At 62.7% G+C, this 27,447-nt stretch overlaps 1 protein-coding gene across 3 annotated transcripts in view; it reads right to left on the bottom strand.

Annotated features, from left to right (window-relative positions):
- MCF2L (MCF.2 cell line derived transforming sequence like) overlaps window positions 1-27,447 on the bottom strand; it is a 73,073-nt gene that overhangs the window by 41,699 nt on the left and 3,927 nt on the right. For 2 of the 3 annotated variants that reach the window (XM_045566666.1, XM_045566668.1), the window contains exon 1: window positions 6,676-6,872. The exons of the other annotated variant lie outside the window; for it this stretch is intronic. In XM_045566666.1, the coding sequence (XP_045422622.1) occupies window positions 6,676-6,748 (73 nt within the window). In that variant the 5' untranslated portion in view covers window positions 6,749-6,872. Of the gene's footprint in view, window positions 1-6,675; window positions 6,873-27,447 lie in introns of those variants that run through there. 3 annotated transcript variants of the gene reach the window in all.

Here is a 27,447-nt window from a genome sequence, read left to right as displayed (position 1 = left end):
TGTGCGGAGCTGCCGGCCACAGGGAGGACCCGGCCCTGCACACACACCGGTGCCCAGGGTCTGTGCCAGCTGCACTCATGCCCTGCTGACGCCGAGGAGCCAGGGTGGCCGCTGGGGTGCCGAGTCCGCGAGCTGAGCACGGACAGCGGGCGGCTCCAGCACCTGCCCGCGTGGCTCTGCACCAGGAGCCTGTGGCAGCAGCACCGCCGGCCACAGGGACGCCACCCGGAAGCAGGAGGCTCAGCGAGACGCGCCCAGGGAGCCCACAGCCTCGCCCGGACCGGCCGGCACTGCCACGGAGGCGGAGGGGTGCGGGGGCTCCGCGGGGGCACGAGGTGCCCGACATGCTCGTGACTCAGGGACTTTCGATCCCAGACTATCAAGTGTGATTTCGGGCCATGCTCTCGCTGCACAGCAACATGTGCAGTCTGCGTGTTAACACGCTTGCTCCCTAAAAGGCTCACGCAGACTCGAGATGGCTCACAGGCCACTTCTCACACACCTGGAAGACCCAGGCCGCAAACAGCGGGAAGGCATGTGTCACAGGGACAGTTTTACCTGAAAACTTCTAGAGCAGGCAGCAAGATACCGTCTGCCCGGCACCACCCTTCAAACCTGCTCTTCTGGCCCGGCAAACACGCCAACGGCTCAGCCGGGCACACGGGAGCACCCACGCCCAGGCGTGCCGTCCGCACACCTGCCAACCGCCGGGCTGGCCTGCCCGGGACTCAGCAGACGCCAGGTGCTGGCGCGGACGTGGCCAGATGTCAGGCAGCGCCTCGGGCTGCAGGGGCCTCCGGGGCACGCGGGGCGCAGGGCCCACTCCCAACCAGCAGCCTCGTCTCAGCGACGGCTTCTTGTGTGGGAGAAAGACAGGGTTAGAGACAACTGCCCAAGAAAGCACGAAACATTTGTTAAATTCCAGGCCAGGTGAATTAAGGCTCACACACCCCGTCTGTGGGGACAGCAGGGGCAGTGGGCGCGGTGGCCGAACTGGGCTGGGCGTCCAGGCTGCACGTCGTGTCTTCCCTCAGCAGGAGCAGCTGCAGCTCGGGCACGAGCCCTGCGGTCTCTCGGCCATTCAGGCCCTGGGGCCCAGCCGAGCACTGGGCACAGCCACTGGCGAAGGGTCTTCCCGAGCTTGTGAGACGTTCTGGGGGCAGCGACAAGACCAAGGACGCTGTGAGTGGGCACGTTCTTCACCACGGGGCGGTCCGGATAGCAGGGCCACTGAGGTCGGGGGGGCTGTGAGGTACTGGGCTGGCCGAGGCGTGGTGGCACCTGCCACGGTCCTGACGCTGCCCGTTCACGGACGCCGTCCGCCTGCCGGTGTCGAGGTGTCTGACACGAGGTTCCCACGTCGATTCTCAGACCTTGCTCTGGGGGCCCTGCCCGGCAGCGTCCTCGAGACACCTGCACCTCGGGGCATCTGCTCACCCCAGGGTTAGAGACACGGGAGCATCGCCCGTCGTCCCCACTCCTGTGACAGAGCGGCCTTGTCCACGTGAAGGTGGTTCCATCGAAGAAGGACTGCTCCCGCACGGGTCCTGGTTTCGGCCTCCGCAGGCCTGGGGGTGGGGCGGCAGCGGTACCTGCGGAGCCCACACGTCTGGGCTTCTGGGCAGGACGAATCCTACGTGCTGTGCCTTAGAGGACCGAGAGGCAGGGCCACGCCGTGCACAGAGTATGACAGGAAACTGCACAAAGCTCAGCCCACAAAACACACTCTCCAAAATCATGACGTTGTCCGTGGTCGCTGGCGTGGTGACCCTGGATGAGGACTCTCCCACCACGTCTGTGCACTTGCTGCCCGCCGTCCCGGCAGGCGCCCGCCACAGGCCCAGCCGGAGCGTGACGGGCACGGGCTCTCCTTCACTCACGGCTACGTTTTCACCCTGTGTTTCACGCTCGGCGTGGACTCACCCAAGAATGCCAGGACCGTTCTGCGCATTATGATGGGAGTGTCTGTAAGGCCCAACCTACTGGACTTCGCAGCTCTAAGACTGAGAAATGCATCACATATCCGCACTGTTGCGGCGGGCTCAGGACGCAGGTCCCTGGGGGGGATCGGCAGGCGCAGGCCACGTGTCCTGGGGCAGGAAGTGGCGGCCCACCGGCCTGCACCACCGGACTCAGGCCAGGCCCAGCTCCCGGGGCACCTGCTTGTGAGCAGGGGGCTCTTCCCCCCCGACCGAGGCCCCCCACCAAGGAGAGTGGGGTCCGAGAAGGGAGACGGCTGTGGGGGACGCAAGGGCTGACACTGCCGGCCCCATGGCTGCTGCAGTCTGACCCCCGACATGATTGCCCATAAGCGGGGAGGGCAGGGGCCCCTGGCTCAGCTGACGTGAGGGGGGACCCCAACCACCCAGTCTCATTCACACAAAATGCTGCCCCAACCCTGGCTGCCTGGTGGCAGTTTTCAAGTCCAAGGAGGGAGGAATCCGTCTTTTATCTTCAGATCTCCCTGTGCTGACAAAATTGGACGCGGAAGCAGGCTCCCTTCCCGCGTACACTGCCTGGAGGGCCTGAGACCACGGAAGGAAGCTCCCTTGGCCCCGGACACTGGCTCGAGGGCTTGCTTTATCTGAGCACAGATCCACCCTGGAGCCAGGAGCGGCGTGGTGCGCCCCTCCCGCTTTGCTGATGAGCAGCAGAGGGTCCCAGGCAGACAGAAAACGGAGACCTAGGCCAGAAGCCATGGCCCTGGGGCCACCCGCAGGTGGTGAGCTGTCACAGGCGAGGGCGCCCCTGGGTGACTGGGGACCCTGCTTGGCAGAAATTAAGGAGTCTGACGACACGCTGGGAAAAGCATTAGGCACCATTGACTGGTTTAGCTGCCTCACGATGCAGCCCCGCAGGACCCTGGGAGCTGGGAGGGTGAGAGTGTTGTGAACAGCTGCTCAGGGCGTGCACTGCTCAAGGACAGCTGAGCGGGCAAGTGGGCAGGGCTAGCCGGTCCCCCAGCAGGGAGCATTCTCACCAGCACAGACTCCACAGACCCTGAGGGTCTTTAACATCTGAGGGTCACCCCAAGCTCCAGGGGCAAAGGCCGGCGCTGGCTGAGTCTGCGGATGCACAAGTCTCTCTCCCCCCTTCCTGGGGTGCACCTGCCCTCTCCCGCCTCCACCCCCCAACACTGTCCTGCTGGCTGGCCCTGCCCCGTTGGGAGGGGGACACTTCAGTGCCTCATCCGGAACAGCTGGCTGTCCGGGAGCGCGTGCACAGCAGGGAGGCCCAGCCGGGGTAGCCAGGGACCGTGCTGTGCGCGGGGGAAGGGGGAGCAGGCCGGAGGACTAGGGCCACGTCTCGGGGCACGTTCACTGGGTTTAATCTTCAGAAGGACCACGAGGTAGGAAAGCTCAGGAAGCCCACACCTGCGAGTTCTTTCAAGGTTGTGAATCTCTCCAGGAGCGAGGACAGGCGCAGGGAGGCCGGATGCGCACGGCGGTGCCCCGCCAGACCCGGGACTCCGCACGAAGCCGCTCCCTGAACTCACCCAAAGGGAGCTGAGAGCCAGAGGTAAAGCCCCGGGCAGGTGCCAGGGCCGAGCGAGGGAAGGCCAGGGCTGGGAGGACGACTCTGCCCCCCTTCCCGTGTCCCGAGGAGAGCTGTGGGCGTCCAGGGGCAAGAGCTCCCTCGGAACAGCCGCCCGCTCCACTCACGCCGGAGTCTTCACGGCCCCAACCCCGTAACCCGGGCAGGAGGGGCGCTGGGAAGAACGTGGAGACCCCCAAGGCCTCAGACAACTGCGCTCTTCCCCTGCAGAGCTCGGACCTTGGTCGGCAAAGCGAGTGACCTTGGCCCGACAGAGCAGGTGACACGTCCTGGGTGTGCCCTCGTGCGCGTGACGGTGAGTGGGTACCTTGGGCGCTCGCGACGCCGGCTCACGTTCCGCGCGGAGCCTCTGCAGAAGGCCGGCCCCGAGAGCACGCCGGGCTCGGCCGCCGTCTCTGCAACTTCCCCAGCCCGGCTTTCAGGGTCCCCTACGCCCGGCCCCCGGATTTCTGCACTTGTGATGCTCTGGGGCAGCGGGTCTCGGCTGGGTTTTGGGGACCAGGAACAGGTACGGCCTCCACGTCACACGTATGCACACACATGCACTCACACGCACACCCCGCGTGGCCCGCCGCTGGGAAATGAAGGAGGTCCTTCTGACAGGGCTTTCCGTTTCTCGCCCTCCTAGAGTAATTACTTATCCACGTAAAAGCAAAACAACCCCAAGACCCAGGAGGTCAACACAAAGGCCCGGCATCGACAGCACAGGAGCGCAGGCTGGGGGTTCCACACCCGTGCCCACGCCAGCTCCCGGCAGGCCAGCGGCCCTCGGGACTCCTCGCTAGGACGGAGACACGACGTTTTGTCCCACTTGCCGAGAACCAGGAATTCTATAAACCAAACACAAACAAGAAGTCACTTCATCCTTCACCAAAGCTCATTCTGGACAAACGGACAGTAACACACGAGGCGCTGGCCTGGCTCACGGAGGCGGAGCGTCAGCCGCCACCTGCAGCCACAGACACAGCCGGGCACAGACGACCAGTCGGCTGCGGCTCAAAGGCTAAGCTGAGCAACATAGGCCGAGCCGACCAGAACCACCAGTGTGTGCGTGAGAGACAGAGACAGAGAAAGACACAGAGACAGGGAGACAGAGGGACAGAGACAGAGGGAGAGAGAGAGACAGAGGGACAGAGACAGAGAGAGACGGTGTGGGGCGTGGCTGGCAGGCTCCACGACGCACTCATGGGCCTCGTTAACTCGGTGAGCGGGGACTGGAGGAGGTCGGCCCTGGTGAGACCTGCACTCACAGCTGCATCTTAGCCCCAGCCCTGGACCGCGAGTCCAGACTCAGGACCCAGCCTGGTCTCACGCACGGAGCCGCCCTGACCGACCCGGCCCAGCTCCTGACACGGGGCCAGGCGCCAACGTCTTCCCGGCCTCCCAGACCTCCCGGCTTGAGCGGGAAGCAGCCACCTCCTAGGTGTGCCTGTGGGTCCTGCGTGACAGACGGAGGGCGCTTGGCTGGTAAACAGCAGGTGCTCACGCACGGGAGACACCCAGTCACCCGACCTGCGGTGCCCACACGGAAGTGCCCCCCCCACCGCACAGGCCTCTGCAGGGCGCAGGCGGGAACAGCTCTGCTTCTCCCCACACCCACAAAACGTGCTTGGGGGGGTTGGAAGGAAAACAGCAAATTGTTCCTAGAGAGTGAAGAAAACCCTCCATCCCTAATTACACCAAACGCCCTTGGGACATTTATTTGAGAGACCATTTGTCTTAAAAATAAAGTATGCATTAGGAAAACACTGAGAATTTGTTAAGGGAAAGTTAAAACGAGTATCGACTTAGGAAAACAAATAACCACCCAACAGGGTCACTTCTCCTATGGCAGAAGAATTCCACCCCAATTCTCCCTCGATGAAACACGCGTGGGGTGGGATGAAACACGCGTGGGGTGGGATGAAACACGCGTGGGGTGGGATGAAACACGTGTGGGTGGGGCCACGCGCTGCGGAACCCCTCATGTGCAGCGGACAGCCGAGCTCTGGGAAGCCGTCCCCGCAAGGCCTTTGGCCGACTGTTCCCAGCACCCCACTTGGCTGCTGGCGTCGGGGACGAAACCAAGTTCTCCTGACCTACCAGGGCTCATGTTCCAAGTTTAAAAATGAATGATGAGATTTTCATCGGGGCCAAACGTCCGCAGCCCCCTGAATCTCATCTGTTGTGGGAATTTATTTAGTCAGCCACCGATCACACACTCAGCTCTTCATTTTAACACTGGAAACTTTGGGTGTTTGTTTGTTGCCACTGATAACTATGGTTTGAGTCATTAAAATTCACAGAAATACTTATTTCATGAATTATTCACCAACACCTGGCAGAAGGACCCACTGGAAAATGGAATCATGACAGATTCCTTCAGACACGTTCTCTGCCGTTCTCACCAGCACACGCTGAGCCCCAGCACAGCCCGGCCCCCGGCTGAGGTCCCTCCTCCAGGGACCTTCGTCCCCACCCTGGTCAGTCGTGCGGGGCCAGCACCACCTCAGAGCCACCTGCCCCCCGACAGACGGCCGAGCTCCCACGCAGGACCCCAGAGGCCACCCCAGGACGCGGCTGGCTCCGGACATGGGCTCCAGCAGTCCACTCCCAAATTCCCCTCTCTGCCACGCACGGGCCAGCTGTGGGGACAGCGCCGGCCGGCGTCCCCGAGACGGAGGAGCTGCAGACACTGGTGTCGTCCTCCTTTGCCGGCGCGGCGTGTCTGTGACCAGCCCTGAACAAAGCAGCCCCTGGGAATCCACCTCCAGCCTTCCGAGGTGAGCACAGCGACTGTCACCCACGTCCCAAGGGCAGACACGGCCCGTGCTGCTCCGGAGGGACACCAGGGCACGGGCCAGCGCTCCAAACCGCCAGGGCCACCAGGTCGACGGCCTGCACACACCTCCGCCCCGAAGGCGCAGGAACACGGCCCCCACCGCCCCGGAGCCTGCTCTGCAATTCCCAGCGTCCACGTGGATTTTCGGCACGAGCCCCCAGCACCCGGCCCAACACGCCGAGGGCACCGGAAACGTGTCCCAGCCTCTCTCGGTCCACGCGCATCATCACCCCGGCGATGTCTCCACCGCAAACACCGCGAGTTCCCAGGAAGCGAGGCCCCGCCCACCCCAGACGCACCTGTGCTTGTCTTTAGGAGAAGCCACAGAGCCGTGATGTCCTGGGACAGCAGGGAGACCAGGCTTAAGGTCATGCTGCCACCGCCGGGCCGGGTCAGGAGCCCACCGCCCGCCTCCCGGAACGCCCTCCCCGGGCACACAAAGGAAGCCGGCTCAGCACCATCTTGGCTGAGAGCGGCAACGCCACACCTCCCTGCGCTTGCCGCGGAGCCCGGGTCTGCAGGGCGACGCCGCCGCTCCTCCCGGGGCCTGGATTCAGTGTCCCCGATGAAGGAGCCAGGATCGGCTCCCTGATCCTGTCACACGCAGCTTAACTCCTGAGAGCCTGCTGGCAGCTGAGCCCCTGCTGGCCACAGCTCGGGTTCCTGGTGTCGGCTGTCTAGACCCTCCCTGCAGGGGCCCCACGCTAAGCCAAGTCTGTCCCCTGACCTCAGGGACCTCCCGTCCCCTGACCTCGGGGACCTGAGCCTGCAGGGACCGGGCCCAGCCCCAGCTCCGGAGACCAGGACACACGTTCTAAAACCACGGCTGTGCGATTTTCATCACGGCCCACGTGCCACGGAGGATCAGGAGAAAAACACTTTGAAGACAAACCCGGCTCAGCCCGGGTGTCACACCCTCACCGCTCAGCCCACACCTGCCCACCCACCCGCCGCCGCCACGGCACTGTCCCTCACGTTCTGTGCACTCTGCCAGGCTGTGGCGTGGGTCAGCCTGTCCCCCGGACGCACCCGGCTGTGACTATGGGTCGCGGCAGGCAGCTCCCTCCTCTGCAGCCCCCACAGGCCCGAGCGTGGTGTCTGGGCCCACGGGGACCCATGTGGCTCTGCTCACAGGGAGGTCCCGTGCACATGCCGCGTCCCCAACAACTGTGCAGAATCTGGAGAAACGTGGGGTCTGAGGGGCAGGGACCCGGAAGGGCTGCAGAAGACGGTGCCTCGAGGCGGGCTTGTGCCTGTGGCGCTGCCTCGCGATGCCAGCGAGTGACAGAAACGGCTTCCTGGCTCGGAATCTACCTGCCCAGGGAGGTGTCACATTCCACTGGGGGAGCCCCGCTCCCCCGCCAGGGCTGGCTGGTTCATTTGAGCAAGTGCAGCCTCGTTGGCCAGACGGGCAGCATCTGGCAGAGTGAGAGCAACGTCGTAGCTTAAACAGGACAAGGATTGAGAAGCGACGCGAGGTGACCCAGCCCAGGACTGCAGGAGGGAGCCCCCCAGGCCAGGCTGCGCCCCACTGCCTCCCCAGCGAGCTGTCCCCGCGTGGCCGTCCTGCCACAGCTAACATCATGCGGCTTCACTTCTTCCCTTTGTTCCAGCCCCCGATTCCTCCCGCCTGCTGCAGACAGAGCAGCCCCTCCCTACTGGACAAGCAGGATGAGACCTCTGCACACACCTGCCCGCAGCCCTGATGAAACACGCAGAAGGGGAAACTGGGACACCCCTGCAGCCCCTTCCGGTCTCGGCTGCAGAGCTGAGACCAGCTGTCCCCGGGGCAAGGCAGGAGCTCGCGTGGCCCCGCGCTGGTTTTCGTCCGGCTTCCAAGTCATAAAAGGCATTCTGGGCACCCAGACCTGCCGCCCCCAGACAGTGGCGCATGAAGTCACACCCCCAGCGGGGACAGAATCCACCGTTCGCCCAGCATCGGGGGTGCAGCGGGGAGTCCACACTGCCCAGGCCAGGCCAAGTCCACGCCAGGGCACGGCCATCGCCCCAGGACACGCATTTCCTGCAATTTCTTCCCTTCGGTTGGATTTCAAGCTGATTCTGGGAGCCCAATCAGCTCAAACCCAGCCTCCCGGGCAGGCCCCTAGAAGCCTCTGGAAACATCACAGTCAGCTCATTCCTCCAACGTCCCTGCGCCCAGGCCGGGACCCCAGCGCCCCGACACCTGGCTCTGCGCTGCGCCTTCCTCAGGACGCTCCGAGGCCACTCGGCTGGGACTTTGTTGTATTTTGTGCACCATCTTCCAGTTTGTTACGCACTTAAGGTTTCGCCCTCCCGATACCACCAGGCGCGTCCCCGTGCGTCAGGACTGCCGACGGCAGGGCTCACAGTGGCACAGGAGGGGGCCGTTTACTTACACGGCTTTCTCACACGTGCACAGGACATACATGTGTACAGGAGATACACCGATGCAGAGAGAAGCAGTGCTAACGAGTGGCCTAGCAGCTGTGCGGGTGCACACGACGGTTTAGCTGCTGGGAGGCAGGGACACGGGGACGGCCCTCATGCAGAGCGTGGGGCAGAAGCGCTGGCCACAGGGAGCCACTGCTGTGGGCAGGGCTGGCACCCCCGGGGGAGAGTCCCCCTGCCCTGCCCGGATAAGCTCAACAGGAAGGCTCTCCCCACCTGGAGGGGAGATGTGATCCCACGTGTTGCCCCCCGCCCACCCCCACACCTTGGGGACAGCCTGGGTGGGGCCCGGGACCCCGTGTGCAGTGGGACTCGGCCGTCACCCACCGCAGCCATGGCTCTCGCTGTTCCCGCCCAGGCGGGCGGATGGGCCTGGGGCTGACTGGGCGGGAGCGGCTTTCTCCTCCCCCCCCACGGACAATCCCATCTAAACCCCCGACCAGCTGGGCCGGAGCCACCAGGCTGTGGGGCAGGGACACACTGCAGAACCCAAACAGCCGGAGGGTTTAGTCAAATAAAAGCCACGGCAGGCACTGGACGCGGGGTGGGGCCCCCAGGATGCTCCCTGCCGGGGCTGAAGGGGGGGGGACAGGTCCACGGTGCCCCACCCTCTGGCTGCAGTGGGCATCCAGGCAGGCCTTGGAGGGGGCCGTCCGAGGTCCGGCCTGCCCTTCCCCCACCCCCATCACACACCTGGAAGCACAAAGCTGCTGCTGATTCAGGAAGGCGCAGAGAAGGGCTGTGTTTCCCGGGGCTGCCTGGGGCGGGGGGCAGGGGGGTCTGTCTCAGCCCCCTCCCAGGCTCTCAGTGGGAATCCAGGCTCCTCAGGAAGTTGAGAGCTCACCTGGCGGGAGCTCACCTGGCAGGAGCACCACCGAGGGCGGGCATTAGGCTGGGTCTCCCTGCAGCTGCCTGGCGGTGCCTGAGACGTGGGGGTGCGGCTGTGCCTGGAGGGAGTGAGGGCGTCTCCAGTTTCGTGGGGGTGGTGGACAGCAGGGAGGGTGGCTGAGGATTCCAGGCAGGGGCCAGGCCGGAGACAGGACTCCCCGCCGGCCCCAGTCGGGGGCTCCCCAGGGGACAGCCTGTCAGGTCTGCGTCTGCGGCAGATGTCTGGGATGCAGGCGGCGGGGGCGCTGTGCACCCCGAAAGCTGCTTCCCCAAACGTGTCCCCAGTGGAGGCAACATTCGAGACACGTGGGTGCAGAGTCGCAGTGCAGGTTGTGCCTGGGCTGGCCCCAGCTCCACTGCGCCCACGGCAGCTCGGCGCGCCCACGCCGCTGGGTCACGGCACTGGGAAAACTCTCACTCTCATTTTTAAAACTCTCTAAAGCTCGGGTGTTTTATCTCTAATGCCCTTTACCTTTGCTCTACAGAATGTCACGAGAAGAGGAGGCTCAGACCAGCCTGGGGACGGCATCGGGTGGCTCCGGGAGAGGAGGAGGAGGGAGTGCGACTCGTGGCCCTGATGCGGCCCAGGAGGGAAAGGGGAGTGTGGAGGGCGGAGGCCCAGTGAGGTCAGCGGGGTCCCAGCGGGGCTTGCGGGGTGCAGGCCAGGGAGCTGCCTTCACGGGTCAGCAGCCCCAGGGACGGAGACGTCCCCACTGGGCTGTGGGGCCGGAATCGCGACCCCACAAGCGTCTGCTGCCCCATGAGGACAGGGCAGAAGAGGCGGCCAGGCCCCAAGACTCCTGCATGTGACGTGTGCACAGTGGGGACGGAGGCTGCAGCTCCGGGCGGGCAGGACTCCGAACCCGAGGACGAAGGCCCGGAGTCTGCACTCTGAGGGGCGAGGCCCGTCCCCGCCAGCACGTGCACCCCCTGGGAGGGAATTCTGCAGCGGGCACTGCCCTGCAGGCCTCTGTCCGCCTCCACAGAAATAAAACAGACACAGCCAGGCAGCCGAGAGCGGCCTGAGGGCGGCGGGCCGGCCCAGCCCCACCTGGGAGGGAGGCCCTGGCCAGGAGTGAACAGCAGCCGCTCGGCCGCGGGCTGCAGCTGCTGTGCACGTGCAAAACCGGTCACGAAAAGTGAGTCGATAAATTTAAAAATGCAAATTTCTGTTGCCTTCTACACTGTTGTGTTTAGGGTGACTCACCTGATCCAGTTAGAAAGAGCCGATAGATTTGCGGAATGCTCAGCAATTTCTAAAACTTTCCAACATTCCAACGAAACCCTACTTTAAAAATCTGCTTTTGTTCTGTTGTGGGGTGAGGATGGTACCTGGAGGGCGTGTGGAGAGGGTGCGTGTACCCTTCGGGAAGACACCCCCCGAAACAGGGAATTAGGCTCTGGGCCCCATGTGCACAATGACCTGCGGCGGAAAGCGCAGGAGACGTGGCGGGAGGCCCAGGGTAGGACGCGCTGTGGTCACACCCAGGTTCCGGGAGGGAAATCACCTCCCACGTGGCCCGCAGAGCCGCGGCCCCACACGCACCAGCCAGGAGCGTGAGCGGGTTTCCAAGTGCCCGTGCCGTTCAGGCCTCCGAATTCGCCCCTCTCCTGCATGCCGACAACCATCCGTCCGGTCACGCCCCTAAGTCCTCACATACAACACGGGATCCCACGGCTTTCTCTCCAGCATCGGGTACGGGGCCTGGCGGGCAGGAGAGTCCGTGTGTGCTCAGGCGATGGGGGAAGGGAGGAAAGCCCCTTTTGGGCCTTGGAAATCTTTTGTTAATTCATTCGTTTTTAGCTCAAAGCAAGCACGTTTTATTTTCCCGAAAATTTGTTCCCAGACGTAGAAATCATGGAAGTGCTATGAACCCCTCTCGTGGGCTATCACGGAAAATAAAGGTTTGCTTGAAAGAGCAGCTCTACTCCACACGCGGTGTGAGCGAGATTGCGAGCGGGTATCTGTCGGCCATCGGTCCCACCTGTGCTGTCGAAGGGTCATCACCCTCTCTCCCCAGGCGCAGTGTCCAGGAGGAAACCACTGTGCTGGTTTCACTCAGCTCACGCTTCCTTCCTGTCCTCAAAAACGGACTTCTCCTGTCCCCAAACCTCCCTGATATCTTGGGACAAATATCCCACCACGGGGCTTAAAGTAGTGCGGCCACCACATTGAATAAGCCCCAGAGGTCTGCAAACGCAGGACGGGGACCAGGAAAGGTCTGGTTCTCGCTGCTTGCAGGACAGGTGAGGCTCCCCGAGGCCGACCAGGGAGAGAACATCACAGACCTGCGCAGAGCGTAAGAGGGAAAGAAGAGACGCAGACGTAGCTCCACCTCCTGCCCAGCCACGTCTCTGCGGGGCCACCACAGGGCCGGCCGAGGATTAACGCGCACCCCACCCGAGGACGCAAAGCCACCTGCACGGGAAGGTTCACCTGTGCCTGTCGGAGACTCTGAGAAAGCATCCGGCCCTGCCCCGAGACGCCCGGCCAGGCACGCGGCCCCCTTTCCTGCTCCGTGTGTTTCAGGTACACGGTTTTCTAAGGCGAGGGTGTACCCCGAAGGTGCTTAACAACCTTTGGGGCTCATCCTGTAGCGTCAGAAGAGAACAAACGCAGGAGGCAGAGCGTGAAGGGCTCCGTGCACCCGCACCCGGGTCTCGGCAGCCGCAGCCGCAGGCCATTTGCACTCCCCACAACCGGCGCAGACTGGTCGGTGCCAGTGAACAGCCACCTGGCCTCCGGACACGCTGTGCGCACAGCCCCAGAAGGAAGCCCCCGCCCTGCATCCCGTCCCTGCAACTTTCTTCTAGACACAAATCCTTCAGGCGGAGCCCGGTCTACTTTCTCTGGAGCACAAAAACATACAGCAGGGTTTCAGCTAACGGTGAACTGGGTGCGTGTTGCTGGGTGTGCCCACCCCTCGCCGGCGGGATGGCATCAGCTCAGCCCACTCTCAAGGTCAGCCGCGACCAGGACAGTAACGCCACCAGCCCTGCCCGCAGCAAGGGCGTTAGCGGAAACGTCCTACGCTCCCTCAGGCTTCACGCTCTCAAGACATGCGTGGTACCGCCCGCCCCTCCCAAGCCCAGCACAGGCGGGAGGCTAGAAGGCTGGCCACAGCAGCCCCGGGGTGCGGGAGCCCAGCGCCCCCTTCTCACCACCCGGCTAAGACTGACCAGTCGGTTTAAAAACTCACTTTTCATCCCTTCACGCCATGAAGGTACAAATGTCAGATGTGCGCAAGCACTGTCCCTCTCTCGGCCCTCCCTGCCCTAAGGTCTCTGAGATCCAGGATTCAACTCCCCAGGAGACAGAAGTGGTGTTACCACCTCTGCTGGGCCACTCTGACTCAAATTCAGTTGTCACCAGCCAAGCGCTTGTCCCTGAAGGTGGGGAGGGGCTGTCCTGGCCTGGCCGCCGTTCTGCCAGCCTCCCCCGTGAGACTCTCAGCCACCTGGGCCGCGGTGCTGAGGGCCATCGGGAACCTGGACATTAAGAGCAGAACACAAGAGGAAGGAGACAGAGCATGACACAGGCACTGCTGCCGGTCACCCTCGCTGGCCGGCTTGGGTGGCAGGGGAGCCCTGGGCAGCGACCTTGCGGGCACAGAGGCAGCGTGTGGGAAAGCCCTGGGAGGAACTGGTGGAGACGCCTCAAGGGCCCCATCCAACCCAGACTGGACGTGGCGCAGAGACCCCGTGGTCCCAGCTGCCTGTGCCCCTCTAGGGCGGCCCCTCTGGCAGCAGCCCGTGAGGAAGGGGTGGTGGGTGAGCTGCGGCCATGGACCCCACAGCCGGCAAGATGGCGGGGAAGGGCCACTTTGTCCCAGCGAGCTCAGCTGGTGTCATCGGCCTGCGCAGGGCGGGGCCGGCCCCCAGGACTGTTGTCCCCGTGACCGCGAGTGCTCTGGAGCCACGGGGGCGCTGACTTGACCACGTTCAGACAGTGTCCCTACATCCCATCTGCCACAACCAAGGAGGGACAGGAGGAGGAACCTCCGGCAGCCCTGCTGGGACCGCTCCTTGTCCAAGCGTAAGGAGACAGTGGCCTTGGCCATTCCTCCCTTGCCCTGGGGCGGCCCGTATGGCCCCGGTGGGCACAGCAGCGAGAGGCCAGGAAAGCTGGCCTGGGGGTCCCCAGGGCGGCAGTGGGACGCAGCCCAAGGGCGGGCCTGTCACCAGGTTGTGCTGCGTGGTGGCCTGGGGACCCCGTTCTTTCCTCTTGTTGTGTGCTCTCTCCCCTCATGCAATTCCTTCCACAAATACTTTTACATCTATCAAGTCTCCTAAATAATTAAAACGCTAGGTTTTCACTGCCCCCAGACCTTCTCACAAGGCGTCCTTTGTTTGCGACACGTGTTCTCAGGTGCTTTGTGTGGACCTCCGAGTCGCACAGCGGCTCTGCGCGGGGAGCACACGGAACAGAGTCTCCTCCCTTCCGGGAGGAGGGGCAGAAGTGGGGCCCCAGCGCCTGCCCCGGGGAGGACATCGGTGGGCCCATGTGGCTCTGCTCCGACGAGCAAAATCTCCCTGCAACGCTGCCCACTGCGTGCCCACCCGCCAGCGCTGCCATCCCTGGGGACAGACGTAACTGACCCATCAGCATCTGTGCCGTGTCTGAGGCCATTTCATCTAAATGTGGCCGTATTAGCCCAATCACAGACTGGAATTTAACCCCACAGACGCTACACTCCTAACTTAGCCTCAAAGTCCCTAAAAGGGAAAAGGAAGTTATTACTTCACAAAAAGGTAAACTGAGGCAACTGCCAGTGGATGAAGGGCAGGTCTCACCTCTGGCAGAGCTCAGGGCTTGCTCTAGTCTGGCTACCTGGTCCCACCGCTCACACCACCTGGCTCTCCTCTGCTGCTCCCAGGATCCTCAGGTGAATCTTCCCTCCTCTCAGTAGTCCTCCCTCCCCTCAGGTGGGTCCTCTCCCCTCTCAGGTGGGTGGGGCCTCCCTCCCTCAGGTGAATTCTCCCTCCCTTCAGGTAAATCCTTTCTCCCCTCAGGTGAATCCTCCCTCCCTCAGGTGAATCCTCTCTCCCTCAGGTGAATCCTCCCTCCCCTCAGGTGGGTGGGGCCTCCCTCCCCTCAGGTGAATCCTCTCTCCTCTCAGGTGACTCCTTCCTCCTTTCAGCTGGGTCCTCCCTCCCCTCAGGTGGTCAAGCCTCCTCCCTACCACGCCAGAGTGCTCTGTGTGGCTCCCAAGTTGGTGCTCATAACCGGTGGGCTCCGTGTCCCCAGAGGATGCTCCCGTGGCACTCCTGTGGCAAAGCCACCCCTGCCTGACTGGTCTCCTGAGCCACGGCAGCAGGTCCACGGGGAGATGGGCGGTGTGGGAGGAGCCAGGCACAGACAGAACTCGAGGGTGGCAGCTGTCTTCCTGTAGGCACCTGCTGTCTCTGTGCCACGTCCACAGATGGCAGCTGCTACCCACCTGGCCCCATCTGTGACACTGGTGAGTTCCAATGGGACAGTGAACACAACGTCATGTGATTGCCAAGCTCTCAATCTGGTGGGGCAGATGCCCCGGCCCCACCTGCTGACCTGCCCTCACTGCGCCCTTCTGAGCTTTCCCAGCTGGGAGCCGGCCCGGCTGCAGCCCACGCCACACACAGACAAGGAACCCAGCCACCAAAGGAGCAAGCCCTCACCACATCCAGGGACTTCCTGAACGCCAGGCAGCACCCCCTCGGGCACAGGGGAGCTCGGCTGGGACTGAGGCTCCCTGGGCAGCTGCTGCGGGCAGCTCTGTGCACCTGAACCACGCTACGCGCACCGGGAGCCCAGCGCCAAGCGGGTGCCCCGAGTCCCCAGGCGGCACTCTGGCTGGCGCCTGGCTGCTCGCCACCCGAAGGAGCTCAGACCTGCCCCGGCTGCGCCCCCAATGGGCCTGGAGCCGGCGGACCTGGCTGATGTCTGCACCTGGCGTGAGGTGTGCGCCTGCCGGGCAACGCAAGGTCTCTGCCTCAGGTAACGATGACGTGAATTAGAGCCGAGCGGGAACTGGGCTGGAGAGCCTGTCCACGCCGTCCCTGTTCCTGAACCAGTGCAACTTCCAAAGGGGACATGGACTACGCAGCCTGTGACCTCCCGAGACGTCTGGCCTCCCCAGCACAAGGCGTCCATGAACACACATCCGTGCTGTGCCCCTGCTGTCCCCAGCGCACTGCGGTGGCACCGAGGGACCGAGAGACTCACCCTCAGCCACAGAGAGCAGCCAGGAGCACCACTCGGAGTACATGTAGTAGCTCTTCATCTCGGCCACGGAGATCCGCACGGGCTTTCCGTCCCCCATGGCTGAGACCCACCGCCAAGGGCAGGTGCGCTCTGCCCGGGCTCACCATGCCCCCTCCGGCCACAGCAGCTTTCTGCGCTGACCTTTGTCCCCCGGATCTGCCCGAGGACCAGCTGACTTTCTTCCTTCCCTCCCCCATCACCAGCCGGGCTCACACGCCACCCCACCCTGCTGTTTACACAGGACTCCGGGGCGGATGTACCCGGCGGAAAGGAACAAGCCTGAGCTGTTCCCCGCCCGTTCAAGGCACCAGGGACACCCCTGGGGGCGTGACCTCCCTTTGTTTCTGAACAGGCAACAGGAAGATCACAGCACCTGGTTTTCCACTCTGCCGGGGAAAGGCACATTCTTGGAGGAGTCAGACCGTCCCACGGGAGCAGCGCGGCCTGCCGGCTCCTTCCGCCAAGCCCCAGAGCCCTGACACATGGCAACGCGGGGCACAGAGGTGGAGGCAGTCTGTCTTCCTTCTTCTTTGTTTTCTTTTCTTTCTTTTGGAAGGTGAGCAATGCAGAGACAAAGGGCCCACGTCCTGATCTCAGGACCGGCCTGGGGAGGGACGTAGGACACACACCCACGTGCACCTGACTGCCCCTCCCACAGCACACCCAGACAGTGGCTTCCCTGGGTGCAAGGACAGCCCGGACAGTCACTTCACTCTGTGCCCAGCAGGCCAAGTGGGGACGCTTTCATGCGCTGCGACCAGTAGGTGGTGGTGAGGTTCCCGTTACCTGCGGGCTCCAAGCCCGATGACCGGCAGCTCAGGGCCCACGGGCACTGGGTGGCCATGTCCCGGGTCGCACCGGCTGGGGGAGCCGTGCGTAGGTGAGCACCGCCACCCCGATGTTCCACAGGGACACCGACCCACAGAGACCCACGGCGATCCCACGGTGACCCCAACCCCACAGAGACCCTCAGAGACAGCACAGAGACCGCACAGAGACCCAGTGTAAGACCCCACAGAGACCCTCAGAGATACTCAGAGACCCCACAGACACCCCACAGAGACCCCACAGGCAGCCGCGCTGGGGGTGGGGTGGGCCGCACAGCCCCTCGGGCCGAGCAGAGCCACCCGAGTGGGCCTGGGGCAACGGGAGCTGGCGGGAGAAGCCAGAAATAACGATTTCAACCAAGTTGCCAGAAATCAAAATGATAATAATAATAATCACCACATTTCTGTAGACCACAGAACCTCTTCTTACAAACAAATGTGACCAAAGGCCGTAAGAAAATGTCCCCATGCAAGTGTTTCTCCCGTGAACAAACGCACTCCGAAGAGGGACGGCCTGGGAGGCTGGGCAGGGTCGCCCGGGCACGGCCACGCGCCCCAGCCAGGCCGCACGGCTGAGGCCCCGGCTGCTCTAGGAACTGAAGAGCACAGCCGCAGCGAGGGCGAACACTCCCTTCCTGCTTTTGTAGTTTCTGGAAAGATGTACACCCGGTTCACGAATAGCAAAGCCCTCACGGGCCAGACCAGTTAGTCAATGGCCACGTTTCAATGTTACCGTTTCCAGAATGCTCACTCACAAGTCAAGCTACTTTAAGGAAGACGTGGGGCTTCTCCCTGGTGACCCTCCCACCTCTGGCCTCAGGACAGACACGGTGGCCCTGGTCTGGGAGGGCAGAGGCCGCTCCCCACGGTCGCTGTGGAACGTCACCCTGCAGCCTGCATGTCCGGCGTGTCCAGCGTCCCCCGGCGCTGCTGACACAGCCCAGCCAGGCACAGGCGGCAACGTGTCTGTTCCAGAGAGCCGGGCCCAGCCCCACGCGGGAGCAAACCCAAGCGCTGCTTCAGGGAGGGTCTCGCTGAAACTCAGTTGCTGTGTTTTCAGGGTGCCCCGGTGGTCAGCAAGAAACGTCCATCTAAGGGGCACTGATTTCCAAAAGAAAGAAAACATTCCAAGACATCAGCCATCAGGTGTTCTAATGTTCCCAACGTAAACAGCCGAGGGATGGTTTCCCCAGAATTCTTTCCAGCAGAAAATCTTCTCTTTGCACATGATCTTATGCCCACGCATTTTTCCTTTTTGCATTAGCCACCAGGAAGCTCAAAGAGAAGTTTTGCAGTGATCGCTCACTCCATGTGACTCAAATGAATTTATCTGCTTTTAAAAATTAATTCTGGTTCTGTTTAGAACTGTGCCAGCCTCAAACCCACTTCTAAAAGGAGATTCCTACATTCTGTGTGAAACTGAAACTCATCCCCAAATGCCCCAGAGCAGAGCGGAGCGTGGTGGAGCCCCACCGTGGGATCCAGCACCCCTCACAGGCGGGGCTCTGTCTAAAGGTGTCGTGCGCTATGGGGCAGGGCAGACCTGGGCAGTCAGGAGCTTACCCCTAACTTCCACTTAATAAATCGATAACATCTATTCCTGGTGATCAGAAAATCACCATCTTGCAACTGTATTTTCTCCCTGTACCGTCTCTCCTGATAGAGAGGAGGCTCCTCCCTCACCTGCGCTGGGAAGTCCGCCTGGCCGTCTCCCAGCCTGCAGGTGCTGTTTCCAACCCAAGGACAGCAGCTGCAGCACCTGGGCGGGCTCTGGCCACGGAGACACGGACACCGCCTGACCAGCAGGGCGGGGCTGTGGACAGAGCCGGCGGGAGGGAGGCCGAGGCGAGGGGCTGCCGGGGTGGTGAGGTGGGTCTGCCAGGGAGCCTGGTGGTCGAGTGCTCCCGCAGGGCGGTGCCGGCCCAGAGGCGGGAGGGCTGTGGGCGCCGTTCACCCAGGGCGCAGGGCCTCGCGCAGCACCCCTGGAGCCCAGAGGCAAGGCGAGGCCACTAGAGCTGCGAAGGTGCACCCCCGAGGCTCTGTCTCCGCCACGGCTCCTCCACGGCCCGGCACTGCGGCCAGCGGTGCTGGGCTCTGCGCTGAGGACGGAGGGGCCTCGCCAGAAGGCCTGTCTGCGGGACACAGGAGCAAGGATGAGCCAGGCTCTCCCTGGAATTGCAAAGCCGAGACCCAGAGCTGCGCACGGGCCGCTGCACGCACCGTCGGGCACGAAGCCTCAGGTGTCTTAACTTATTTCTCACGAGATGGAACCAACTAGAAACGGCAACTAAGTGCTTCTGGAGGAACGGCAAGGCCGGTCTCACCGGAGCAGCACTTCCCTGCCCGGCCCCAGGCACTGCATTGCGGGGCACCGTCAATGCCGGGGCTGTGGAAGGGAGGCCTTGTCACCTGTCCCAGCCTCTGCAGGACACGGGGTGCCCCACGCTTCAGCTGACCCTGCCAACAACGGGGAACACTCTCCACAGCCTCCCCGATGTCAGCCGGCCACCACCTGCGTGGAATCGCCCCCTTGGCTCCTGGGAGGAGCCCCCCCAGCACCTGGGCCCCCGCCCTGCAGCCAACACCCCCTTCTCTGTGCCCCTCTGTACCCGCCCTCGTGCCCCTGGCACAACCTGCTGGTCACCCAGCGCTGCCGCGCCCTGTGGCAAGTCCAGCCTTCGCCGCCAACCACAGACACATAGGGAGACATCACTGCCGCGAAAGGACAGACTCAGCCACTCGAGGACCGCTGGCCCTTGTCCTGTGTGTCCCCTGCACTCAGCTGGGGAAACGTGCCCAGAGCACAGCACCTGCCTGGCTGCTCTGTGTCCCCGTGAGCTGCCGCCCCTCCGCCCCCTTCGCACCTGTGAGGCTGTGGGCCGAGCCCTCCCCACCCACCTCCCTGACAGGAGCCCTTGGGGAGACCCTCCCCAGCGGTGCCCAGGGGGCCCCCAGCCCAGCCCCTCCTCCATCCCACACCCCCATGGCTTCCTCCAATCTGCATATTCAGGCCCCATAAAAACACGGCCCCCTGACCGGGCACCCGCCCTCCAAACCACCTTCTCGGCCAGCACCGTGGCAAACCCACAGACGCCGCCCTGCTTCCCGCCCCACGTGGGCATGGCGCCCACCCCTCCACGGCCAGGCGCACGGGGTCCTCCCGGCATGAGACCTTTCCAAGACATGCAGCTCCCTCGGCCCCTCGCAGGCCAGCGCACTCGGGCACGAGGCCCTCTCGGTCTCCGTTTCACACTGAGGGGACGCTGGAGGGGTCCCAGTTTCACACTGAGGGGACGCTGGGGGGTCCCCGTCTCCCACTGAGGGGACGCTGGGGGGGTCCCCGTCTCACACTGAGGGGACGCTGGGGGGTCCCCGTCTCACACTGAGGGGACGCTGGGGGGTCCCCGTTTCACACTGAGGAGACAGTGAGAGGTCCCCATTTCCCTCTGAGGGGATGCTGGGGGGTCCCCATTTCCCACTGAGGGGACGCTGGGGGGGTCCCCGTTTCACACTGAGGGGACGCTGGGGGGTCCCCGTTTCACACTGAGGGGACGCTGGGGGGTCCCCGTTTCACACTGAGGGGACGCTGGGGGGTCCCCGTTTCACACTGAGGGGACGCTGGGGGGTCCCCGTTTCACACTGAGGAGATGCCGGGGTCCCCACTGCACATTGAGGGACACTGAGGAGCCCCCGCCTTGGTCCTCCCTGCACCGTGTTCAGGCCTCGCGCTGCAGCATTGGGGGGAGGGGCGGGGACGCGTCGGCCCTGCCGTGTGCCAGGTGGGTGTGGGGGTCGCACGGTGTCACCTCCCTCACACTGTGCGGGGCAGACGTCAGGGGACTGGTCAGGAGGCCACACAGCTTAGGCTCAGCTGACCACAGTCCGGTTCTCACAGTCGCAGACTGTCCAGGCCCACGGGGGGTGGGGGGGGAGGAAAGGCGGCACGAGGGGCTCTCCTGCCCGCTGTGCCCACCAGGCCGTGCTGGGTGGCACCTCCCAAGCCCCCTCTGCCCCTCGATCCAGGGTTTGCTGCACCGACTCTGCCCCCCCCCACCCCCGGCAGACCGGACAGCACTAGAGGCCGCTCAACCCTCCCCGACGGGCGGGGGCTGGGGCTCTGGCGACACCCGACCCCCCAGGAGCAGCACCCAGAGGGCGGGGCTGTCGGGCACCTCGCAGACATCGGGCGCCTGCCCTGACCCCGCACAGGTGCCACCGTGCGCCTGCGGCCGCGGCAGCTACCCCTCCCGTTCACGGCAGACCCCGTGTCCCTGGGCGGGCCGGGAGCAGAAACCAGCCGCAAGGCCCCTCTCTCCGACTCACTTGAGATGCCCACGCTGCTCTGGAGGTTAGTTTGAAAGCCGCGACTCTGAGGCGCGTGAGAATTTACATGGTGCCGTCCGTCCAGCAGCAGTGCTGTGCCACACGGGAGCCCTTCTGGCTGCCCAAGCAGGGGTCGCAGTTGGCTCAGGCTGGGCCAGGCCCGGTGACGGCTCCGCCCCATCCACGAACCCGAAAATGCCCCCGGAGGCTCAGAGGACCCCCCACTGCCCACAGCCCCTCCTTTTTGCTGGTCAGATGGTGGGAGAAACACCACCGGGTGGTGCCCGCCACTGAGGGACACCCTGCGCCCGTCCCCATGCCCCCACGGATGGACGCACCACACCACCCACCTCACCTGGCTTCGAGCAGCCCGTGGTCCCCCGGCGCCTCCGGGGCAGCGACCAGAGCCGACGCAGGGTCCCCCGCGAGGCCCCCTTCTCGGCCATCGAGGTGCCTGTCACAGGGCTGCTCCCAGGCAGGGGCGGCTCAGGTTCTTCAGGCCAAGTTCGACCCCGATGTCGCAGCCACGCAGCTCCCGGCCCTCAGGTCTCTGCAGGGACCTGCGCTGTCCCGGGCAACAGGCACTCAAGTCCCAGCGACCCCGGGCTTCACCAAGTCCCAAGTAAGAACCTGGGAGGATTCAGCCACCTCTGTGCCGTCCCCCGGCCGTCCTGCCCCAGGCCTGGCCTCCCACAGCCCGGCCAAGGCCCCGCCACGCAGAGCCGCAGCAACGCCGTGTGCAGGACAGAGACTGGGCAGAGCGGGGCAGCCGCGTCCCTGTGCGCGTTCCGGGCGCTTCCTTCCCCGGGGGTGGGGGCCGGAGGTGTCCGCAGTGCCGAATGTCACGGAGCCGTTCCGTGGGGCAAGCCAGAAACACCTTCTGGGCTCAGGAAGTCTCAAGTTCAAACAAACAACTACAAACCAGGAGGAAGCGGGGGAAGTGGCCGCCGGCTTCTGGAAACAAACCGGGAAGTCCCGCCGCCTGTACCCATCTGCTGCCGATCCCTGGGCGGGGAGGAAGCGCTAAGGCTGCCTGGCTTGGCGGCCAGGTTTCCATCTGGAGAAGCCAGCCCCACACCAAGGCTTCCTGGAAAGCGAGGTGACGCCCAGGGCCCTCCGAGACCCCGAGGGGAGGTGCTGCCCACGGGCTCTGGAGCAGAGCAGCTGCGGCATCTCCTCGGCATCATCACCGTGGTCATGGTGGTCGTGCTCTGGGTGCCAGTGCACCGGCCCTCACACCTCATCCGCAGGGCGGTTCCCTGCAGGGCGCTGTGACGGTTATTACCACACGCTCCGGCCAGCGAGGGCCGCCCGTGACAGACATGCTCTCTCCCGAGCACCACGCTCGCCCTCAGCGAGCCCACGGGATCAGAGCACAAGCACCGGCTGGCAGCAGTCCGGGGCATTTACCTGGCGTCACTCACCCAGTCACCTCCTCCCTGAGCCTGCACAGGCGCTAACAGCGGCGGAAGAGGCCCTGCCACCGCCATCCGTCCTCCCGCTGGAGTCAGGACAAGGGAACAGGTGGCAGCGCAGTGTCCGCTCGGCCTCCTGGGACTCGGGGTCCACGCAGAGCTCTCTCACGGGCTTTGCACCGCTGAGCGCTGCAGGGGTCAAGTGCCCGCTTCTGCCAGAAAGCACAGAGCTCCACGCAGGTCGCTCTCCCACCATCCACACCCCCCGGCTGTCACCTGCCCAGGCAACAGGTGGCCCCGGAGGCCACCCCCTGCGAAGGCAGCGGTGACGCCACTCTCTGTGCTGCACCCCGAGAAAGGGCTGGGGAGGACAATAGCACGAGGGCCTCCAGGTCTCGGCCACGCCGGGGCAGAGTCCAGCTCGTTCCTGCCATGCCGGCCACAGGCAGACCAGTCTGAGCCTGGAGTCCGCACAGCCCGAGGGGACAGGCGCCAGATCTGACGTGGAGACTCCAGACTCTGGCCTCTTCCGACGACCCAGGAACCGAGCCCATACGCTGGGCCCTACCCGCACCGCCTCTCGGGGAGACGCAAAACAGGACTTCTGCCTGCCTGCCCGGCGGCCGGAGCAGCCAGCTAGTGACTGCGCTGCCCCAGGCCGCCTCTGGAGCCGCAACAAACAGCTGTCTTCCATGTGAAGGGTGAAGGTGCACAAGGAAAGTCACAACAATCTGGAATGTCAGGGCCATTCACTGAGCAGCTAAGTCAGAGCTGCACACGGGCACACACACTTAGACCATGCACACATGCACACGCAGACACACGTACACACAGGCAGTGCACGGTGCACACACACACACACAGGCACATACACACATGCAGACATATTTACATGTGAACACAGACACACAAACACACACACGTGCACACGCAGAGACACACAGACACACAAACAGTTCATTATTCAATGCATTATTTCCATCAAGTGGAGCTGGATCGATTCAGTTGTTCCTAAATATCTAAACATGCTTTAAAGATATTACCAATTTAAACCTTTTTCAAAAAATTGACGGTGAGATCTGAGCCTCACTCACAGTCTGCTGATTTCTCGTACGTGGCGCGGCCTTCGTGTCGAGGGACATCGTGAAAACCCGCTGTGGTGTCCGGCAGTCGGGCCGTCTCCTCCCTGAGCCCCCGGCAGCTCCCCGTGAAAAACCCCAAGAACCACTTGAGAGCCAAGCTCCGCACTCGCTGGCTGCCGCGGTGCCCGAGTGCGGCGCTGGGAGGCCGCAGGGGTGGCAGGACCCCTGGGCAGTGGGGGCTTCTCCAGACCCAAGAGTGCGCCTTATGTGCTACGGCCCCAGCCACTGTGAAGCAACACACACCAGTGAGTGGTGTCCGCTTTGGCGGGACAAGTCTTGGCCGCGCCAGGCGTTGTGTGCACAGGTCTGACACCCAACGAGACGCTGGGCGACCTCAAATCCAGCCCTGCTGGGGATGCGGTGGAGCCACGTGCACGCGTGAGGGGCGCGGGCTCCGGGCTGGCCGAGGCGGCTGAAGAACCTGGAAAGGCAGGTGGCCATGCGGCCCCCCGGCCTCAGGTGGCGCTGGCGCTGCTCGAGGAGCCCGGGCCCCACGCGTCAGTGGCCGGTGTCGGCGAGAGGCCTGGTGCAGCCGCGCTGCCCGCCACGTCTGGACGGTGCCACGTCTAGGCAGGCGCTGCAGAGGGAACATCTCCTGTCATTTTTGATGACAATTTCCTCCCTCTGACGAGAGAGCACCGGGCCCGGCAAGCCCACAAGAAGCCGAAGTTCTAAAATTCCGAGGCTCCATAACCCAGGAATAGAATCCTCCAGAAAGATGCTAGGTCTTCACAGAGTCCAGAATTTGTTACTCCTAAAATGAGCCTTTTAAATGAAACGCTTAACTTTTTAAAATAAAGGCCACCCCACACTGACCCACCAAGGCAAAACCCAGAGCTTGTGCCCAAGTCACACAAACTCAGAAGTCTCTGGAAGCACAGGTGCCAACCGCACGGTGACACCAGACCCTTCTGCGCTGTCTGCACCGACTGTCAGACACGGGTGGACGTGGCTGGGCCAGGCCTTTCACAAAGGGACCGACATGGGCACGAGGAAGGCCCCCTCTCTCTGTGCTGGGTGCTGATGCTTGTCACGTCAAGCGACAGTTTGTGTCTGAGACATTCCCAGAGGCTCGTCCTGTCCTCTGGAGCAGACCCGCCTCTTCCTGCCGCCCACACCTGCCCCAGGTGCGCCAAGCGAACGCACGCACCACGCCTGCCAGCACCACCAACTGCGTTTCGGAAGAGAAAACATAAATATTTTTCTTTCAGAACTGACGGACGATAAATTATAAAACTGATACACACGGACAGTCAACAGCCCTGTTTTCTCCCATTTAAACACCAAACAGCGCATTCTTCCATGTAAGGATTCGGAAATCGAAGCACTTTTTAAAAGCCTCCTCTTCAAAGATAAAGCTTTCTTACAAAAATGTTTGGGGCATTAATTTACCATCCCTGATATCTTGCCAAAAATGTCATTAATGAAACTTAATGCCATTAACAATTCTTTCCTTTAGCAAGTTAAGCAACACAACTGTGCGGTGTGACCATGAAGCTTGGGGCACTGGTCTCATTTCTTTAACGTGTTAATAAAGGAGTAAAGAAATAAAAACTCAACATTTGCTGACAACGCAATTCAGAAGTGCAAAGGCCATTGTTGGCTCTTTTGTATTTTCTTTTTTTTTTTTTGAGACAGAGTCTTACTCTGTTGCCGGGGCTAGAGTGCCGTGGTGTCAGCTTAGCTCACAGCAACCTCCAACTCCTGGTCTCAAGTGATCCCCCTGCCTCAGCCTCCCAGAGTGCAGGGGTCACAGGCATGAGCCAACACACCTGGCCTGTGTCCATTTTAAAACCACCAAGAAGTGCGGCACATTCTCGTTCCCCTTCCTAACAGCCGGGAAGCCAAAGGCAGCCTCACCCTTCACAGCACAGCTGTCACCCAGGCACAGCTGCCATCAGATGAGTCCAGTTTGGGGCAAATTAGAGAAAAGTCCAGTTTCCCAGTGCTTTAGGTGTTAACACACTCAAGTAGAACAGCCTGGATCAGGTGTGCCATTTGGGAGCCAGAGGTGCGGGTCCTCGTCTTGGTTTTTCCACTAACAGAATTTACAGACGTGGCAAAATGCTGCTCTCCACGACTCCTCCCTCGTGGACGCGACGTTTTGTCCTCTGATTCCAAGATGATCCGCGGAGGCAGCACACTTCAGCTTTCTCTGTGTATTCCGCCTGTAAAGCCCAACACGTGGGCCGGCGGGCCAGACGGGTACACGGCACAGAAGACCATGATTAAGGGTGTGATGACTGGCTCTTCTACACTCGCATGCATGCCTGACGTCAGGGATCCCTCCGGGGAGACGGCAGGAGCCCCGGCGAACATCCTCATCACTGTGCCCTCACCAGCACAGCGCAGCAGTCGTGGCCGTACAACGGCAGGTGTGTGTCATCCGCAGACCCAGCCATGCCTGTGGCCGAATCCCAAAACAGACTATCCGTGACCTCTGGGGAGGGAGCTCCCGCCAGATGTAGCGGGTGTGGCAGGTTCTGCCTCTGCCTGAGCCGTGGCCACGGAGGACAGAGGCCCACCTGGCGGCCGGACATGAGAGCAGGACACACAGAGCCAACGGGCATCAGAGACGACAGTGAGAGGCGTGGAGCCTCTCCCAAGGGTGGCCTGGCCTCCCGGAGGACTGTGGGACTCGGGCAGGTGCCCTGGCAACAGGGGTGGGGGAGGTCAGGGCCGGCAACGCCAGCCACAAAGCGCAGGCCTCAGTGGGCCTGGCAGAGCAGGTGAGCATCAGCACAGGCCCCAGGCACAGAAGAGCCATGGCGGCCCGGCCCGGGGAGAGAAGGAAGGGAGCCGCTGGCGCACTCACGGTGAGACGAGCTCCCAGAAAGGAACAGGATGCATCGCCACATGGAGCAGGACGACACAGGAGCAGAACTGCCACAGGCCAGCAACGACGGAGGCACCGCGGCTGAGCTGGACTCGCCCGCTGGGTGGAGCCAGGCGTCCCAAGTGTTGGGCCAGGGCCCGGGGGCGGGAGAAGGCCAAGGGGCCCACTGAGACCATGACAATTGGCAGCCACATGACCGAATGGATTTTTAGGAAAAACACAGAAAACCGACCATCCTTTAGAAGAGGAGACTCGGGATGCAGGCTCCACAACCAAAGACAAGAACGTGGCCGCACTGTTTCCCTCAAGGGCCGCTTGGGACACGTCTCGTGTTCAGCTTGTCCTTCACTCTCTCCCTTTCTACCCAACAGCATCTGCTTTCGGGGTACAAAGAAACGTCACAGGTCTGCCACAAAAGCACGGGCATTTCCTACTTCAGACTTCTCCAGGGATCTTAGCGACAGACCTAGCCAAGAAGCCTCGGTGCCTTTTGCTACTTAATACGGTGTGCCGGCAACACGAATGCGGGATGCTTGTGTTCCTTACAAGGATTGAGACTAATGACTCAGATAATAACCCCGAATGCTAACTTCTCAGGTATTGCTATAATGATGGTACTGGACAAACACCCCACACCCCAAAAAGGGGCTGAGTTAGCAGCTGAGATATCACCTGAAATTTAGTTCTTGGATTGTGGTGAGCTTGATGCAGAAGATGAGAAGATGCCACAGAATAGGTGGGAAAGAAGACGTCTGGCCTACTGAGAACGGGTACCACAGCTGAGCTCCAACAAGTGGGACAGGGCCGGCTCCTCCACACCTTCAATCACTTCTGCTCTGATGCAAACCAATGATTTGCTTGTTCAATATGTAAATAGCTAAAAGTCATTAGTCCTCATTCGAAGGATAATAACACTTTAAAGTATGATACAGCTTTTATTTTCCCTGTCTTGTACGCAACTTCACC

This window comes from Lemur catta, chromosome 13, assembly GCF_020740605.2.
Source record: "Lemur catta isolate mLemCat1 chromosome 13, mLemCat1.pri, whole genome shotgun sequence".
NCBI lineage: Eukaryota > Metazoa > Chordata > Mammalia > Primates > Lemuridae > Lemur > Lemur catta.
The sequence above is the reverse complement of the archived record's forward strand: the minus strand, read 5'-3'. Positions and strand labels throughout refer to the sequence as shown.